Consider the following 19007-nt stretch of genomic DNA (forward strand, 5'->3'; position numbering starts at 1 on the left):
CACTGGTTTTGTCCGATATAAGCGAAATCCGTTATATGCGTATACCGGAAAATGTCCGTTTTACGCATATATCGGATTTATATGCGTAAATCGGATTTTATCAGTTATAAAAAAGCACTTCCTTGACTATGTTTCCAATGTACCTGGACTGGGCAATGAAAAGAGACGTAAGGTAATGAGAATTTAACTTTAACTGGACTCTGAGCATAACAAATTGTTAATTAAGCTAGGCCCTGTTACGCCCGTCAGGCCTACGTTATTTCCAATAGTGAGGTTAAGATCTCATTCACTGCTGTGCTAGTATTATTGACGTCACTCACTTTTATATTTGTCCTAAATCTGGAGCCAGGAGAAAGACAATAGCCAGTGACATCAACAAGATTAGCATAACGATGCGGCCATCCGATATATGCGAGGGAAATTTAATGGAAATGCATTGGAACGGGACTGGAGATTTTGTCCGAAATAGGCGAAATCCGTTATAAAAAATCCGATATATGCAATGAATTTTTATTGGAAATGCATTACAGAAAAATCGGTTCTTTTTTATCTGTCCGTTGTGAGCGAATTTCTGATATATCCGAGTCCGATATATCCAAGGTTTACTGTATAAGTCGCAGGAACAGCCAACCTATGAAAAAAAGTGCCACTTATAATCCAGAAAATATGGTAAGAAGCTGAAATACTGATAATGACCAATAAAACACAGCTTTCTCTGTAAAGGGGAACTGCACTTTTGGGGAATTTTTCCCAGCATTCCCAATCCTCATGTGAAACATGAACACATATTTCTTTGTCGTTTATTCTTTATTTCATATTGTGCATGTCACTTAGTGTTGTCGCTGCTGTGTTGTTGACAGAACTAACATAAGTATGGGCTTAGCTAGCTCATTTGTGTATAAAATGTTTTTGTTATGTTATCATGCACAGAAAAGGGAAATAAATATGTGTTCATGTTCTCACAAAAGGATTGGGAATGATGGGTAAAATTCAGGAAAGACTGCATTTCTTCCAAAAACTGCTATAAAAACCTTTTAAAAAAAATTGTACTAGTTTTTCCGCTCAAATCTTTTAATCAACTTCCTTGGTAATAAAAAAAAAATATATATATATTTTACGTGTTAACTCTTTATATGCTCATTTGATTTGATGATGTAACTGTTTTTATTTGGGGAAAAACGCACAAAATGACAAACTGCTACTATGTATATAGTTTATTTCAGTGTTTGATTAACCCCCCGGATGAATGGATGAATGGATGGATGGGTTAAATGCAGCCAATCCATGCCATCAATGCCACCCTTTTGACCTTCCAGATCCTGCTGGTTGTTTATTTTTTTTGCAGACCATACGAGTAATGGAGGTACCCGTGGTAAAGTTAAGAGGAGGCGAGTCGTGTGCGGAAGACAAAACGATGATAAAGTCTATAGTCAATATGGTACAGTACAATGTCTGACGTTTCCGTGTGATTCCTAAACACTTGCCGCTTGGGTGCTCAGGGACACTACATCAGTCACTGAAATCACTCCGACTGGGAAGTAGACTGGGAAAACAAATAACAATAACCAGGGGAGTAACGTTACGCCATAATCACAGTTCGTTACGTACAGTACTTTGGCTTTGAGATCACGGTGTGTTTCATTTAAGGTACAGTACGGGATCCAAATGCAAAACTTAAAAACAGGAGACGTCATAAACACTTCCTGTCCCTCACACCGAACCGAAAATTCTGTACCGGAAACTGTGATTACGGATACAAGTACCATTACACCCCTGCTGGTAGTGGTGTACGATACAGTGGAACCTTGGTTTTTAATTATTAATCCGTTCTATAAGAACTCTAACCGAAACGTACACTAACCAAAACAAGAAGTAATGTAAATCGCTTCCAGAAAGCAGAAAATGTAAACAGAAAGCATGTTTCTATAGTTTTACATGCAGAAAACTATTCAAAAAGGTAAATGAACATTACTTTTACTGTCATGGAAGACATGATTGCTCCCAAAGACGGGACGTGGCAGCGAGATCAACATGGACGCCACCTTCTTGTTTTTGCTGCAAGTTATTTCTTATATAGTCTTCCTCACTTCAAGTCTCTGCTTTTAACAAATTATTTTTTTCAGATTAAAATTAACAAAGCATTATTAGAGCCCTGTAGACATGACAAAACACGACTATAGTCACATTTATACTCTTTTTATTTACAACATATTGCGCAACTGCAGGGTCTTGAGACACATGCTAACTCGCAAACTAGAGAGCTAGCGACCTAAACGGTAGCCTTCAAGTTATTTCCTTTAAACTTAAATAGCCAAAAACTTACCACTTCCACACGGATAGGGAGGATAACTATTAACAGTTATTTAACCTTTAACATGAACATTAATCAAACGTAATAATTTTTTCTGGGTACATGATACCATACAGCATCCATATCAAACTTGCGCGGGCCGCACTAACATTAAACTTTCATATCAAGGCGGGGGCCTCAAACTAGTGTCCTGCGGGCCACATTTGGCCCGCGGGCCGCGTGTTTGAGACCCCTGCTTTAAACTGTTGGAGATGTACACTCGCTTATTTGAGCTTTAAATCTTCAGCAGGTACAATCACCATCGCAAGCACTGGCCCTGCTGACCTTCTGTTCCGTGTCCCTCTTAAACTGGTCCCCTTGCAACCTGTTTAAAGGTTCCTATTCCAGTCTTCTAATAGACGCCGCCTATAGACGCGGTGCGCTTGAACACCTTGGCAGAAGGAGACGTATACAAGTTGTGCATTGTATGAATAAATAATGCACTCACGCATAGTAAAGAGGATTATATTATTCCCAAACCAGAATCTGTCTGTAGTGTCCCAACTCAAAAATAACCTTTTCCCATTCTAAACAGAAAGCAAGTCAACAAAGCGTGCATGCTTTGTTTAAGCACTCCGTTTAAGCACTCCATTCTACAGACTAGGTACACTTTTTACGTCAGGACGTACGCTAACCGAGACATCATTTTCACCGAAAACCAAGGTTCCACTGTCCTTCCACACTTGATCGCACTACAAATGTGTATGGGGTGTCAAAATATAATATTTTTGCTTAAATTCATGTCTTTTTTTCCCTCTCTACAACGTACAGTCATGGAAGTAAGTATGAGACCACGACCACGAAGACGTGGGTCTTCAGTTTGTTGCCTGGTTCAACTAAAGGTACATTTGTTTGGACAGTAGGGGTGGGGCCGAACCAGAATACGGTATTCGGAACAGCACGAATATTGACCATTTTTACGAATAATTAATTCAAACAAATATTTAAAATATTAATATTGGGGAACAATGAAAACAGAAAGATGCGTTTCTTGGTGAGACCGCAGTGCATGCCCAGATCAGCCAAACAGAGCGACACAGAGCAGTCTGCCCGTCCCTCACAACGAGACGGACGAGGCTCAACTTAGCTAGTTAGCATCCGTATTTGTCTTTGTTAAAATATTGGCTCCTTTTCCCGCTATCGGTAATAGCGGACTTTGACCCAGGAGATGATTGGGCTGCATTTAGTTGCTATTTACTTCTGCGGGTTGGGCGTTCGTTCTCCTGTTGGCTCTGTTAGCATTAGCTTGCTAACGTTAAGGCTATTGATAGTGTAATATTCACATTGGCTTTAAACGGCTAAGTAAGTAAGGAACTTCTGGGTGGTATTTGGCTCATATTCATAATGATATTTTATTAGTTTTTGGTTCAGCCATCCTCAATGTTAGCTAGCTAGATAGATAGATTTTCTTTATTGTCATTGCACAATATCACAGCAGTGAAATTGCCAACGAAATGTCGTTGCTCCCGCATAATAATAACAACTAGAAAATTCTCGCGGAAATTTTGATGGGCTTGCCACCTGTGCTGTGAACCTCGGGCCCGGTGTCTGCCGTGCCGCGCCGCCGAGCAATGCCGTGCATACATTAGACGAGGAATTGAGCAACAAAGCTGACATGCAGAAATGCCAACATGCTAACAGTTAGCATTGTAGCGGCAAAAAAAGAAAGCACCGAGTCTCAAAAGCGAAGAGTCAGTCCCATAGCGTCCCCACATCATGCCATGTGTGTATTTGGCTTTATAAATGAGTAAATTAGCCACAATGCTAACATGCTAAGAGTTAGCATGGCAGCATCTAGCAAGACAGCGTCAGGTCCCAAACGTTTGTGGCAGTCCCATAGTGTCCCACATCATACCATGTGTGTATTTTCCTTTGGACATGAGTAAATTAGTTAAGTTAACATACTAGCACCTAGCAAGAGAGCCTCATGGTTAGAAAGTGCCAAGGTTGTCCTGTAACCTCCCTACATCATGCCATGTGGGTGTTTGCCTTGAGACATGAGTAAATTAGCTAAAATGCTAACATGCTAACAGTCATCATGCTAGGGCCTAGCAAGAGAGCCTCAAGTTTAGAAAGTGCGAAGGTTGCCCTATAACCTCCCTGCATCATGCCATGTGTGTATTTGCCTTTAGACATGAGTAAATTAGCTTAAATGCTAACATGCTAACGGCTACCATGATAGCACCTAGCAAGATAGCTTCAAATGGTGCATCTGCTAAAACAGAGGGTATGAAATAACTTTCAAACGTGACGCGGTACAGGGCCCCTAATTAGCATAATGGGTCCCCTTTAAGGGCCGATATCTTGAAACTTCTCAAATCCTTTTGAGTTCTTACAGTAGTAGCTTTAGCATTGTACTGCCAAAAAAATATTTTTTTTGTCATGGTTATATTTGTCCAAACAAAGGTACATTTAGTTGTACTAGGCCTAATTATGTCTTCCATGACTGTAAATACTTTATGTACCGTATGTACTGTATTTACTGTATTTACTGTATGTACCGTATGTGTGGTGCCTTAAAGACTAGCTAATAGGACATGGATCCAAGGGAGCGAGGACTCTGGATTTTGTCACTCTTTTGGAGTGACACTCCTATCATTCAGATCTGCTCCTCCTGAACTTTTAACTCCATTGTGATTCCCCCCCTCCGCCCCCGCGTTTAGGACATCACAACTCCGTACATAATAGTGGACAACATCCAAGTGTTTAAAGAGGAGAACGGCGTGGATTTCGAGACCGTGTTTGTCCTGGCGGACTTTGACTGTCCAGATTACACGGACCTCTACAAGCGAGACAACAGGATTGTCGGTCCTCCCGTCGTGCTGCGCTGCGCTTTGAAGGACGAGGTGAGAATCCGCGGGAAGAAGAACGCAACGGGGAGGGGAATATGTATACATTAACCTTGCCAACCACCGTGTTTCTCGGAAAAGTCATTCTTGTCTCCACCTGAATTATTTAGTGCGCATTAAACATTGCCGTTCTTATGTTGTGTAACCTTTTGAAAGTACATGAGGGTGGGAGAGCAGAGTGGTTGCCATTGTGTTGTTATGGTAACCGCTATATATGTTCTATACAGTGGAATCTCGGTCAGTGTTAATGCTGTAAATGTATATGCCGTCGAGTGTACGATGCCGCGCGTCTTTTCTTTAATGTAATCTTAATCTAGACCAGGGGTCTCAAACTCAATTTACTTGGCGGCCACTGGAGCTCGGGTCTGGGTGAGACTGGGCCGCATCAGGTCCCCCCCCCCCCAAAAAAACCTGCATTTATTAAAAACAAAAAAAATAAAAAAACTTCGCTTTGGTTCCAATTTTCTACAATAAAAGCTCTGATAAAACATTCCACTGTTCTCAAATATCTTATTTATTATTTTTCTACACAAAATAAGATGAAAAATAAATGAACAAATCAAGAATAAAGAAAATCAATCAATCATAAATAAATAAATATAATAATAATAATAAAATGGCAAATAATAAAAACTTACACAACCACATATAGTTGGTGGGTAGACAAATTATTTTTTTCAGATTAAAATGAAGAATTAAAATGAAGATTATAATTAGAGCCCTGTAGACATGACAAAACACGACTATAGTCACATTTATACTCTTTTTATTTACAACATATTGCGCAACTGCGGGGTCTTGAGACACATGCTAACTCGCAAACTAGAGAGCTAGCGACCTAAACGGTAGCCTTCAAGTTATTTCCTTTAAACCTAAATAGCCAAAAACTTACCACATCCACACGGATAGGGAGGATAACTATTAAGTTATTTAACCTTTAACATGAACATTAATCAAACGTAATAATTTTTTCTGGGTACATGATACCATCCAGCATCCATATCAAACTTGCGCGGGCCGCACTAACATTAAACTTTCATATCAAGGCGGGGGCCTCAAACTAGTGTCCTGCGGGCCACCCGCATGTTCGAGACCCCTGAACTAGATCATATTTTTTTTTTTAGACATCATGTTCATAGGCCTGGGTATATCACTGTAGCTCCACCCGGCCTTTCATGCCTCATGGCGGGGGTCAGCCATGACAGACCGGTTCTAGGGGAGAGACCAGACATGGAGTGGCTCCTCAGAAACCTAATCAAGAAAAATAATGAAAAACCGAGATTTCTCTCGCCCGGATGCGGGCCACCGAAGAGGTAACATGGGTGCCTCCTCCCGTGCGGCAAACACCAGTTCTGAATAGCCGCCCTGTTTGGTGTACTGGAGAGTACACCCCCCCCCCCATGTAATTTGCATAATCATGGATCCTTCAACTCGAACTCGAAAATGTATGCAAACCGAGGTAACGTTTTTTTTGTCATTTTTTTTCCGTTAAGCCAAAAATGTACTAACCGAGGTTCCACTGTATTTGATCCCCTGCTGACCTTGTAAGTTCACCCCTTCGCAAAAACATCAACAGCTTGTTATTTTTAGCAATCAGCAATAATAATAATATATATTTATATATTTTTTTTTTTGGCAAAAGTTGTTTTCAAACTTTTAATTGCCGTCTCTTCCTCACAGCCGATCCCGTTTTCATGCCGACCTCTGTACTCCACCACCATGCTGAACCTATCTCTGTGCTTCACCGGTTTCAGGAATAAAGAAGAAATGGTGAGTCCAACGGTCTGCTTGTTTGTACTGTTTTCTGTCATGTGGAAGATCGTTTGCATCAACGGAGGTCGGAGGCTTTGCCTAAAACGTGTCCGCAACCGGATTGTTCCGATTCCCTTAGAACAGTGTTTTTTACATTGGAAAAATCTTGTGGCACACCAAAAACCAAAAATGTTCCAAAATGTCACCACGACCTCACACGTGCATCAATAAGTCGATCGGAGGAACAAGCTAGGTGTTGCCACACGGACCAATATTACATTGCTATGCCGGTCTTTACACCACAGACACTCCACAGTAACCACGTTTTTACATGACGAGTTTTCTCTTTCCAAATGACCTTTCTGGAAACAACGGTATCCATGGAAAGGAATATTCCAATCTCTTGTCTACATGCACCGTGAAAATCAACCAGAATAGTCAATAGGACATGCCCAGTAAAACGTAAACATCAACATCATGTGATACCGGCTTCCCCGAGTTATTCTTTCACTTGTTGGAATAACTCCGTATTGCCAGTTTTTTGTCTGTCCAGTCTTGAAATTGAGTTTGAATCAAAAACAAACTTTGCTTTGTCCAGTGCCAATTGCTGGCCTCCATTTTTAAAAGTGAAGAACGTCTGGATCTGCGTGTTACGTCATATCTGAGCATGCGCTGAAAGAATGCACCCGGGATCAATTTAAACAGGAAAAGATCAAATTCAGTCTTGCTAATATTTTATAATTAAACTCGGGACATGTTTTATATAAATATATATTTTCTTTTTTAATAAAACTGGACTTGTGAATAAAGTATAGAGGGGTTTAGATTCTGTTCCACAGATGGCGCTAATGCATACGAAAGCTGCTTGCCAACCGCCAATAAACAACAGAAGAAGAAGAACACACCCTGACAACTTTCCGTTTGAGCGGGTACAAGATACCTCAATCGGATTGGTTAAAGGAATATTCCATCCCTGTTCAATTCTTTCCGTTTGAGCAAATAAACCAAATGAAATTGGAATATTTGGGTCCATGTATACTATTGACATAATGGCTATTGACATAATATTTGCAAATGATGATTAATAAATGTTAATTATAAAAAGTGATATTGGATAATTCCTCACGGCACACCTGACGGTTTCTCAAGGTACACTAGTGTGCCGCGGCACAGTGGTTGAAAATCACTACCTTAGAAGACGTTTCAGCTCATGCATTATGACGCTGCATGAATGGCCCTCAAGCTGCCGTCAATTAAATGCACTGGTGTGCCCCTACCGTAACCCCCACCCCCACCACGGTCCACTCCAGCTACCGTCTAACCTGTCCAGAGCGAGGCGTCTCCGCTTATTGTTTGTATTGCTTATCCTCTTTGGTGTCTTTTTCTCTGTAGAAAAACCTCGTGGGTCTGGTTCATCACATGGGGGGCATCATTCGCAAAGACTTCAGCACCAAGGTCACGCACCTTGTCGCCCACTCCACTCACGGAGAGAAGTACAGGGTGTGTTGGCATTTTTTTCGTGGGGGGGGGGAATACAAAAACATCAAGGTGGAAAAAATATGGATGCAGTCTTTCAATGTTTTATCTAATCTGTCCATTTTAACTAGCTGGCGGTGTGCATGGGGACGCCTATCCTCACTCCATCATGGATATACAAAGCATGGGAGAGAAGAAACGACGTGTAAGCGGCACACGCCACCAAACATGTTGTGATGTCAGCGCTTTTCCATTGCTGAGATTTGGCATTTTGACAATGACCTTGTCCCTCCCACCCTGCCCTTGAACCAGGTCCTTCTTTGCAGGAGAGGAGGCCTTCCGCACAGAATTCAAAGTTCCTCCGTTCCAAGACTGCACCCTGAGTTTTTTGGGCTTCTCGGAGGAAGAGCGAGCCAACATGCAAGAGAGGACTCTTAAACACGGTCGGTATCGTTGGTGCTTTGAATGAGCGGTTTTATCGGCGCTGATATTCTTCTGCTTTGTAATAGCAAATTCATATACAGGGTGCATTCATAAGCAGGAATACACGGATTATACAATTTCATAAAATAATAATTAAAATAAAATAAAATAGTTTTTTGTATAGTTATTATTTATAAATTATTTATAATTTTATAAAACTATAAATAGTATAATAATATAAATTCGATTTTTTATAATTATAAAATAATAATATAGCAAATTAGCAATAAATGAATCGAATAAAATAACACATGTATGTATATATATATATATATATATATATATATATATATATATATATATATATAATTGTTTTTTTACGATTCATTTATTGCTAATTTGTTATATTATTTTATAATAAAAATTCTATATAACAAAAATTCTAATTTATAAAACAAATATATGTATAAAAAAATCAATGTGTGTGTGTGTGTGTGTGTATATATATATATGTATGATTTGTTTTTTATACGATTCATTTATTGCTACTTCGTTATATTATTTTATAATTATAAAAATTCTAACTTATATTATAGTATTTATACTGTATATATAATATTATATATATATATATATAATATATTTTATTATACATTTTAATTCATGCATTTATTTTATATGATGCATGATGCATTTGTTATATTATTTTATAATTATAAAAATTCAAATTTATATTATAGTATTTAGACTAGACATAGCCAAACGCCTTTTCACTTCAGGGTGTACCCACTTTTGTTGTTGACAATAACTGGCGAGAGCGTCGTGAGTTGCGTTGAGGGGTCGGTAAATTCCCAAACTGTATGCCGACTACTGGCCATCGTATCATTGCATCTCTCATGTGTCTTTTAGGTGGCAACTACCAGGAGGTTGGAAATGAAAGATGCACGCACATGGTGGTGGAGGAAAACTCTGTGAAGGAGCTGCCATTTTGTCCCTCCAAGAAAGTCTTTGTGGTCAAACAAGAGGTTTGAGACGCGTTCCATTGTCATCGGAAAAAGCAACACTAAGTTTTACACTGCAGTTGTCTTTTTCTAGTGGTTCTGGGGGAGCATTCAGATGGATGCTCGAGCAGGAGAGTCCATGTATCTCTACGAGAAGGTGAGTACTGGAGGCACCTTCTGTTGTCGCGTAGCGGCTTTCTGCAGTTGTGTTCTCCGTGTTCCTCAGAACGACAGCCCGGCCATGAAGAAGGCCGTGTCCCTCCTGTCCCTCTCCACCCCCAACAGTAACCGCAAGCGACGCCGTTTGAGGGACACGCTTGCCCAGCTCACCAAGGAGACAGAGATTTCTCCCTTCCCGCCGCCGCGTAAAAGGCCCTCAGCCGAACATTCCCTGTCCATGGGCTCCCTGCTGGACATCTCAAACACGCCCGACTCGTGTAAAGCCCTGGCCAGTACCAGTATAGGTATGTTTCCAACAGTTTCAAGTCCTCCACACATGCACTTGCACTCACCGACAGCATTTTTCATTCAAGGGACAGTTATTGCACCGAATGTGCAACGTTTGGGTTTTGGATGAGACCCCAGATGCAGACGTCTTGCTCATAAAGAACATAATAGTCCAGAAGGAAACCAGTCAAAAGAACTAAAGACAATGGTGTAGACCAGGGGTCTCAAACACGCGGCCCGCGGGCCAAATGTGGCCCGCAGGACACTAGTTTGAGGCCCCTGCGTTGATATGAAAGTTTAATGTTAGTGCGGCCCGCGCAAGTTTGATATGGATGCTGTATGGTATCATGTACCCAGAAAAAATTATTACGTTTGATTAATGTTCATGTTAAAGGTTAAATAACTGTTAATAGTATCCTCCCTATCCGTGTGGAAGTGGTAAGTTTTTGGCTATTTAAGTTTAAAGGAAATAACTTGAAGGCTACCGTTTAGGTCGCTAGTTTGCGAGTTAGCATGTGTCTCAAGACCCTGCAGTTGCGCAATATGTTGTAAATAAAAAGAGTATAAATGTGACTATAGTCGTGTTTTGTCATGTCTACAGGGCTCTAATAATGCTTTGTTCATTTTAATCTGAAAAAAATAATTTGTCTACCCACCAACTATATGTGGTTTCTTAAGTTTTTATTATTTGCCCTTTTATTATTATTATATTTATTTAGCAATATATTTCTTTATTCTTGATTTGTTTATTTATTTTTCATCTTATTTTGTGTAGAAAAATATAAAGTAATATTTGAGAACAGTGGAATGTTTTATCAGAGTTTTTCCTGTAGAAAATTGGAACCAAAGCAAAGTTTTTTACATTTTTTTAGTTTTTAATAAATGCGTTTTTTTTTGTTTGTTTTTTTTGGAAAACCTGATGCGGCACAGTCTCACCCAGACCCTAGCTCCAGTGGCCCCCAAGTAAATTGAGTTTGAGACCCCTGGTGTAGACAAAGCACTGTGAAACACCAAATAAGGTTTCATCAGAAAGAAGAAGCTAGATCAAAAAGGGTGGCTGGGGCCCAGCCATGAGGGTGGCGGAAGACAGACTACACAAAAAACAGGAACGGAATACTAAATATTCATTCATTAATTTTCTACCGCTTATCCTCACGAGGGTCGTGGGGGTGCTGGAGCCTATCCCAGCTGTCTTCAGGCGAGAGGCGCCAGCCAATCACAGGGCACATATAGACAAACAACCATTCACACTCACATTCATACCTATGGACAATTTGGAGTGGCTAATTAACCTAGCATGTTTTTGGAATGTATCGACCTACACTGGATTGTTCTTTTGTCTTTTTGTTCTCCATCTTTAATATACAACATTTCTCACATTTTAGTGTTAACCAAGTACTTTTTGTCATTTATCTCTGGCAGAGAGTTCAAAGTCCGCAGTCCTGCCCAAGCAATCCGGTGCCCGCTGGCAAGTTTCCAAGGAGCTCTACCAAACGGAAAGCAACTACGTAGACATCCTGAACACCATACTCAAGGTAGCGCTGTTCTAGTCTCAAACCACACACGCCATCCCTCCTTTATCACCGTCTGTTGGTTTCCAGACTCTGCAAAGTAGGATTACTTATTTATAATGGAATATTTTTGCAGTTAGAGCATGGAAAACCTGTGTACTAGCTTCTAAATATGGGTCTTTATCATTTATTAGATCCCTTTTAGACCCCTACAGTCGCCTTTCCAATCGTATTACCCAATATAGTCGACATAAGAAGAGAAAATAAGACCTAACATTGATTTAGCCTTCAGCACTGGGAACGTCGCTAGTCGTTTTTCAGGCCAGGGTACTTCCTGCTGTGGCTGTTGTCACATCATGGTGGCATTACTGACACCTAGAGACCAGTGTAATGGTTTAATTTCATTTGAACATGCATCAGATCCCAATTGAGTGTATCCCATAATCAGTTCCCAGTTCCACATGTCCAAAAGGAGTAGGAAGAAGCAAAGCTTATTAAGTCCTACCCCTCCATCTGGTACTTTTACAATCAGTAACTGTTACATTTGTTCACTTCCTGCTTTCCTAATATAATTTACGTTTAAATTTCATTTTTTTAAATATTATTATTATTATTTTTTTTATTTTGGTATAGATCAGATTCCAATTGAGTGCATCCCATAATCAGTTCCCAGTTCCACATGTCCAAAAGGAGTAGGAAGAAGCAAAGCTTATTCAATCCTACCCCTCCATCTGGTACTTTTACAAACAGTAACTGTTACATTTGTTCACTTCCTGCTTTCCTAATACAATGTATTTATTTATTTATTTTTATCATTAATATTTTTATTTTATTTTGGTATAGATCAGATTCCAATTGAGTGCATCCCATAATCAGTTTACATTTCCACATGTCCAAAAGGAGTAGGAAGAAGCAAAGCTTATTAAATCCTACCCCTCCATCTGGTACTTTTACAATCAGTAACTGTTACATTTGTTCACTTCCTGCTTTCTATAACACAGTTTAAGGTTGTTTTTTTTGTTGTTTTTTTTTAAATAATGCACCTGATATGACCATACAATGACAATGGTTACCATAGTAACTGTCAATCAATGTAGCATACTCGCTATTGCATTTTCTGAATGCTTTTTTTTGCTGTATTTTCCTTCATTTAGCCATTTTTGGCCTTGAAAATGCCGACGGGTAATTTAGACCAAGAACATGTAAAATTAGCTTCCTGTTTCTTTGACTGATAATAGACCACAGTCAACCACCAAAGAGCAATGATTTATTAATTTATTGAAAAATTTGTGAAATTTGAACCGCATGGGGTGACTGTATTCCAGGCTCGGGTCCAATAAAAGTATGCCACTATTTTATTCAGGTTAGAAAGCCTCAGGGAAGTGGAAAAAGACTTAAATGTTAAGGACACACGCACACGCAGAGTTACGCAGTGCACTTGAACGCCTCATCACGGGAACAGCGCACAGAGGCACCAGCAAAAGCTTCCCCTCATTTATCCTCGTAGGCTGACAAGCTGTCGCGTGTCATCGTGACGCAAGTTGTGCATATCGTCTCTCGTTTCAGCTCTTCAAGCTTCCGCTGGAAAAAGAAGGTCAAGTGGGCGGACCCATCCTGGCGCCAGAAGAAATCAAGACCATATTTGGCAGCATCCCTGACATCTACGAGGTTCACACCAGAATAAAGGTAGCGCGTCCTCGCAACGTGTGAGCTCTTCATCGCCGACATCGATTGATCCACGTGTTATTATTTTTTTTATTAGAATGACCTCGAGGAAGTGCTGAGAGATTGGTCGGAAGACAGGAGCATCGGAGACATTGTCCTGAAATATGTAAGACCTTTCTACCGTCGGTAACATCCAACCACCAAGCCAAAATACTTTCTACTGTCTCAGATAATAAATGGTGGTATTTCTGCAGAGAGGTTTGCTTTGTTTTCCACCGGATGCATGAATATTTCTATAAATCTAATTCTCTTTCTCATAACTTCTCTCCCTAGTCCAAAGAGCTGGTGAAGGCCTACCCACCTTTTGTTAACTTTTTTGAAATGAGCAAAGACACCATCGTTCGCTGTGAGAAACAAAAGCCACGCTTCCACGCCTTTCTTAAGGTACCCCGTATCTCACTTAATTACTATAATGTACTTTGGCGTATTTGTACTTATTCAGTCATCATTGCATCACACAAAAAGATATGAATGGTACTCGGTAGCCAAAGTGGTGCTAGCCTTGCAGCACTTGTTTTGTAAAAAAAAAAAAAAATGTCCCTGAAGTTGCCTGTTTACAGTTAATGTAGTAGTAGTATTTGCAGTAGCAGAAGCCGTATGTGTGTTCCTAACCTGCTACATGTTGTGCTGTGGTTTTGATGGTCGCACCAGTCTAGTGTAGGACTCAATAAGAAATGCACGGGTGGCGAGTCCTCGATGTAATGGTAATGGTTTAATTTCATTTGAACATGCATCAGATTCCAATTGAGTGCATCCCATAATCAGTTCCCAGTTCTCTGTTGCATTTGTTCACTTCCGGCTTTCCTAATATAATTTAAGTTTTTTTTTTTAATTTAAATTTTTTTTTTAATTATTATTTTATTTTATTTTGGTATAGATCAGATTCCAATTGAGTGCATCCCATAATCAGTTCCCAGTTCCACAAAAAGGAGTAGGAAGAAGCAAAGCTTATTAAATCCTACCCCATCCATCTGGTACTTTTACAATCAGTAACTCTTACATTTGTTCACTTCCTGCTTTCCATAATACAGTTTAAGGTATATTTAAAATGGGGCTTTGTGTGGGCACAGTATTTAGCAGAATGATAGCGGAGACGGTGTACCATAACCGTGGTAACAATTAGCCGAGAACCGAATCATACGTTCAAAATATTCAGTTTTTCTCTTTTGTTAATTTATGATTTTATTTTATTTTATTTTTGCTTTTAGCTAATGACTGACATTTTTTTGGATGACGTGTTTTTACAGTAGTATGTCATGTATACTGATACACATTGTAGTATTTTTATTTTTATTAGTATGCTATAAATGTCTTTTGTGCGACTTTGTCGGCGCTGCGGTACATGCCGTTCATGTCAGCATTTTTGTTCTTAGATCAACCAGGCCAAGTAGTATGTCATGTACACGGATACACATTGTAGTATTTTTATTTTTATTTTTATTTTTATTTTTATTTTTATTTTTATTTTTATTTTTATTTTTATTTTTATTTTTATTTTTATTTTTATTTTTATTTTTATTTTTATTTTTATTTATGCTATAAATGTCTTTTGTGCAACATTGTCGCCGCTGCGTTGCATGGCGTTCATGTCAGTATTTTGTTCTCAGATCAACCAGGCCAAGCCAGAGTGTGGCCGGCAGACCCTGGCAGAGCTCCTGATCCGACCAGTGCAGCGACTCCCCAGCGTGGCTCTGCTTCTAAATGGTAGTCTTCGTCCAACTTCCTCATCGCCTGAACCCTTTCCAAATGACCTCCTGTTGCTAATACCGTCCTTCCCTCCCCTCGCCATGTTTGTATCTGTATCCAATGCAGACATTAAGAAGCACACGTCGGACGACAACCCGGATAAGCGGACGTTGGACAAAGCAATTGAGTCTCTGAAGGAAGTTATGACGTGAGCTCCCGTGTTCTTACTCTTATGGATGAACCTTAACTCATTCAGTTCATTTTTATGGCTTAAATTTGCTCTGAAATCCATTAGTGGAGAGTTGTGTTATCACCTCCTATTGCCTCTTGGGCAAAAAAACATGTAATCGTATAAATATGTGGTTGGGATTATAAAAATATTGAACTCCATCTTTGGGGGTGAAAAATAATATAAGTAATTATGCCAGCTCCCTAAGAATAACATGTTTGTTTTCATCAAACATTTTAATGCAGGGGTCTCAAAACTCAATTTACCTGGGGGCCACTGGAACTAGGGTCTGGGCAAGGCTGGGCCGCATCAGGTTTTCCCAAAAAAAACAAAACGCATTTATTAAAAACAGAAAAATATACAAACTTTTTCAGTGCTTTGGTTCCGATTTTCTACAATAAAAGCTCTGATAAAACATTCCACTGTTCTCAAATATCTTAATTTTTATTTTCCTGCACAAAATAAGATGAAAAATAAATAAACAAATCAAGAATAAAGAAAATCAATCAATCAGTAATAAATAAATAAATATAATAATAATAATAATAATAAAAGGGCAAATAATAAAAACTTAAGAAACCACATATAGTTGGTGGGTAGACAAATTATTTTTTTCAGATTAAAATGAACAAAGCATTATTAGAGCCCTGTAGACATGACAAAACACGACTATAGTCACATTTATACTTTTTTTATTTACAACATATTGCGCAACTGCAGGGTCTTGAGACACATGCTAACTCGCAAACTAGAGAGCTAGTGACCTAAACAGTAGCCTCCAAGTTATTTCTTTTAAAATTAAATAGCCAAAAACTTACCACTTCCACACGGATAGGGAGGATAACTATTAACAGTTATCTAACCTTTAATATGAACGTAATAATTTTTTCTGGGTACATGATACCATACAGCATCCATATCAAACTTGCGCGGGCCGCACTAACATTAAACTTTCATATCAAGGCGGGGGCCTCAAACTCGTGTCCTGCATGTTTGAGACCCCTTGTTTTAATGGGATTTGTGTGTTGCTACAGAACAAACAAACAAACAAAGCAGTTGGCCCGTCACCCAATAATAGGGGCCCCCCCTGCAAGGCGTTCTGCCACAACACGGTCCCTTACACATTTACCCCACTCCATGGCAAAACTATCCAAACTGAAGAATTCAAATAAGCACCTCTGCTCACCTCTGAGTTGGTATTCCAGCTCTTGCTCACCCCGGGTCCATTGTTGGCTAAGAGCCTCTTCCTTTACAGCGAGCTAAAGTGCCTCTCCAGACGGCTAGAATAAAACATTGAAGCATGCAAAGATCACGTCAAGATGAAAAGATGTCCTGTACTAATAATAATACCTCCGCCCACCAGCCACATCAACGAGGACAAGAGGAAGACCGACGGTCAGAAGCAGATCTTTGATGTGGTTTACGAAGTCGACGGATGTCCTGTAAGTCTGAGCAACTTTCCTGTCTGTTGTGTCTCTGTGTACTACCTTGACACGTACACGTACGTCGGTACAAAAACGCAGTCCGTTTGCTCCACTGATTGCCTCCCCCAAGCCCAGAACCTAGGTTTGCTTTATGCTGGTGTTTGTCTTAACAAATAATATGGAAGATTCCGAATGGATTTACATGACATTTTCAGGAATTGTTGGGAATAGGAGATAGAACTGATTACATTTTGTGGTTGACCTGGAATTTTTAATTTTTTAAAGGATTCTTTAGCATTGGACCATTTTCGGCATTTGTGTCGGAGCACTTTTTTTTTTAGCTTTCCCGGTACATTACACTATCATGTTAGTGCTAGCATAGTAATGTTGGCATTGCTAGCATGCTAACGTTAGCATACTAGATTTTTTTTTTTCAATTTTCAGGAATATGAACTTAAGAAAACACCACTATCATTTTAGGTGTTGAATGCAAACGTTAGCATGCTAAAGCATTATACTCATCCTTTTCATGAATATGAACTTAAGAAAACACCGCTGTCATGCTAGGTGTTAAATGCAAACGTTAGCATGCTAATGTGATTATACTCATCCTTTTATGAATATGAACTTAAGAAAACACAGCTGTCATGCTAGGTGTTGAATGCAAACGTTAGCATGTTAACGTGATTATACTCACCCTTTTCATGAATATGAACTTAAGAAAACGACGCTATCATGCTAGGTGTTGAATGCAAACGTTAGCATGCTAATGTGATTATACTCACCCTTTTCATGAATATGAACTTAAGAAAACACCGCTATCATGCTAGGTGTTGGAATGCAAACGTTAGCATGCTAAAGTGATTATACTCGCCCTTTTAGCATTTTCGGTGGTAGGCACTATTATGCTGGGTGTTAGCATCCTAACATGTTAGCATTCTGTAAGTCATTCAGACTCTTCCATTGGATGTTTTCCTGATCAAGGAATGTCAATATGTAGATAAAGAGGTGTCACGGTAGGAAACCTGTCCTTGGGAACACGTGTACACAAACCTCACTGCAGGCCACTGGTTACAACACCCCTGGCAAAATACAGGAGAGTATAAATTCAACATATGCATATTATAAACCTTGTCATTCTCTGCAGGCCAACTTGCTGTCGTCCCACCGTAGTCTGGTTTACAGAGTAGAAACCATCACCTTGGGAGACCAACCATGTGACCGCGGTGAACATGTCACGCTCTTCCTCTTCACCGACTGCCTTGAGGTGAGTCCTGGACTTTACAGAGCATGGGCAACTTGCCCGCCCAAGCCTTTGACAGGATTTGCAATGCTGTTTTGAAACGACCAGAAGTCTTGAACTGATCCAAATCATTGTGTCAGAAACGAGAGCTTCCAGTGATACATTGGTGTTGTTGCGGTAGTCCGAGGGGGGACCGTCTTACAGCAGGTCCTGGAGGACTTTGTTACAAACACCAGGGGACCTAACCATTGATTAAAGGGGGAAAAAAGCAATTGAAAAATTCAGATTTTGGATTTGATCAGAAATCAATTTTGGAAATATCGGCCATGATTTCATTCATTAATCATAGACTTAGAAATCCCCCAGTTTTTGCATGTTTATGTTTTTTTTGTTATTTGGCCCCAAATAAAGCACATATTTCTGGTTTTATGTCCTTTTAAACAATTCCAAGTGCCAAATGAAAGGGACCTGATGATTGGGAAAGGAACACTTATATGTTAAGTCAGGGGTCTCAAACTCAATTTACCTGGGGGCCACTAGAGCTAGGGTCTGGGTGAGACTGGGCCGCATCAGGTTTTCCAAAAAAAAAAAAAAAAAACACATTTGTTAAAAACAGAAAAATGAATAAACTTTGCTTTGGTTCCGATTTTCTACAAGAAAAGCTCTGATAGAACATTCCACTGTTCTCAAATATCTTACTTTTTATTTTTCTACACAAAATAAGATGAAAAATAAATAAACAAATCAAGAATAAAGAAAATCAATCAATCAGTAATAAATAAATAAATATAATAATAATAATAAAAGGGCAAATAATAAAAACTTAAGAAACCACATATAGTTGGTGGGTAGACAAATTATTTTTTTCAGATTAAAATGAACAAAGCATTA

General features: G+C 39.4%; 1 protein-coding gene across 3 annotated transcripts in view; it reads left to right on the top strand.

Annotated features, from left to right (window-relative positions):
- The window catches only part of ect2 (epithelial cell transforming 2), a 37839-nt gene that overhangs the window by 4663 nt on the left and 14169 nt on the right, over positions 1 to 19007 (top strand). For 2 of the 3 annotated variants that reach the window (XM_058073403.1, XM_058073405.1), the window contains exons 4-20: positions 1346 to 1438; positions 5014 to 5196; positions 6880 to 6969; positions 8344 to 8451; positions 8559 to 8632; positions 8740 to 8870; positions 9760 to 9875; positions 9946 to 10008; positions 10078 to 10315; positions 11721 to 11833; positions 13376 to 13495; positions 13572 to 13640; positions 13808 to 13918; positions 15142 to 15238; positions 15347 to 15428; positions 16813 to 16891; positions 18021 to 18140. In XM_058073403.1, the coding sequence (XP_057929386.1) occupies positions 1346 to 1438; positions 5014 to 5196; positions 6880 to 6969; positions 8344 to 8451; positions 8559 to 8632; positions 8740 to 8870; positions 9760 to 9875; positions 9946 to 10008; positions 10078 to 10315; positions 11721 to 11833; positions 13376 to 13495; positions 13572 to 13640; positions 13808 to 13918; positions 15142 to 15238; positions 15347 to 15428; positions 16813 to 16891; positions 18021 to 18140 (1887 nt within the window). The remainder of the gene's footprint in view (positions 1 to 1345; positions 1439 to 5013; positions 5197 to 6879; positions 6970 to 8343; positions 8452 to 8558; positions 8633 to 8739; positions 8871 to 9759; positions 9876 to 9945; positions 10009 to 10077; positions 10316 to 11720; positions 11834 to 13375; positions 13496 to 13571; positions 13641 to 13807; positions 13919 to 15141; positions 15239 to 15346; positions 15429 to 16812; positions 16892 to 18020; positions 18141 to 19007) is intronic. The other variant, XM_058073404.1, reaches the window with a different exon arrangement.

Source organism: Doryrhamphus excisus, chromosome 5 (assembly GCF_030265055.1).
Source record: "Doryrhamphus excisus isolate RoL2022-K1 chromosome 5, RoL_Dexc_1.0, whole genome shotgun sequence".
Lineage (NCBI taxonomy): Eukaryota > Metazoa > Chordata > Actinopteri > Syngnathiformes > Syngnathidae > Doryrhamphus > Doryrhamphus excisus.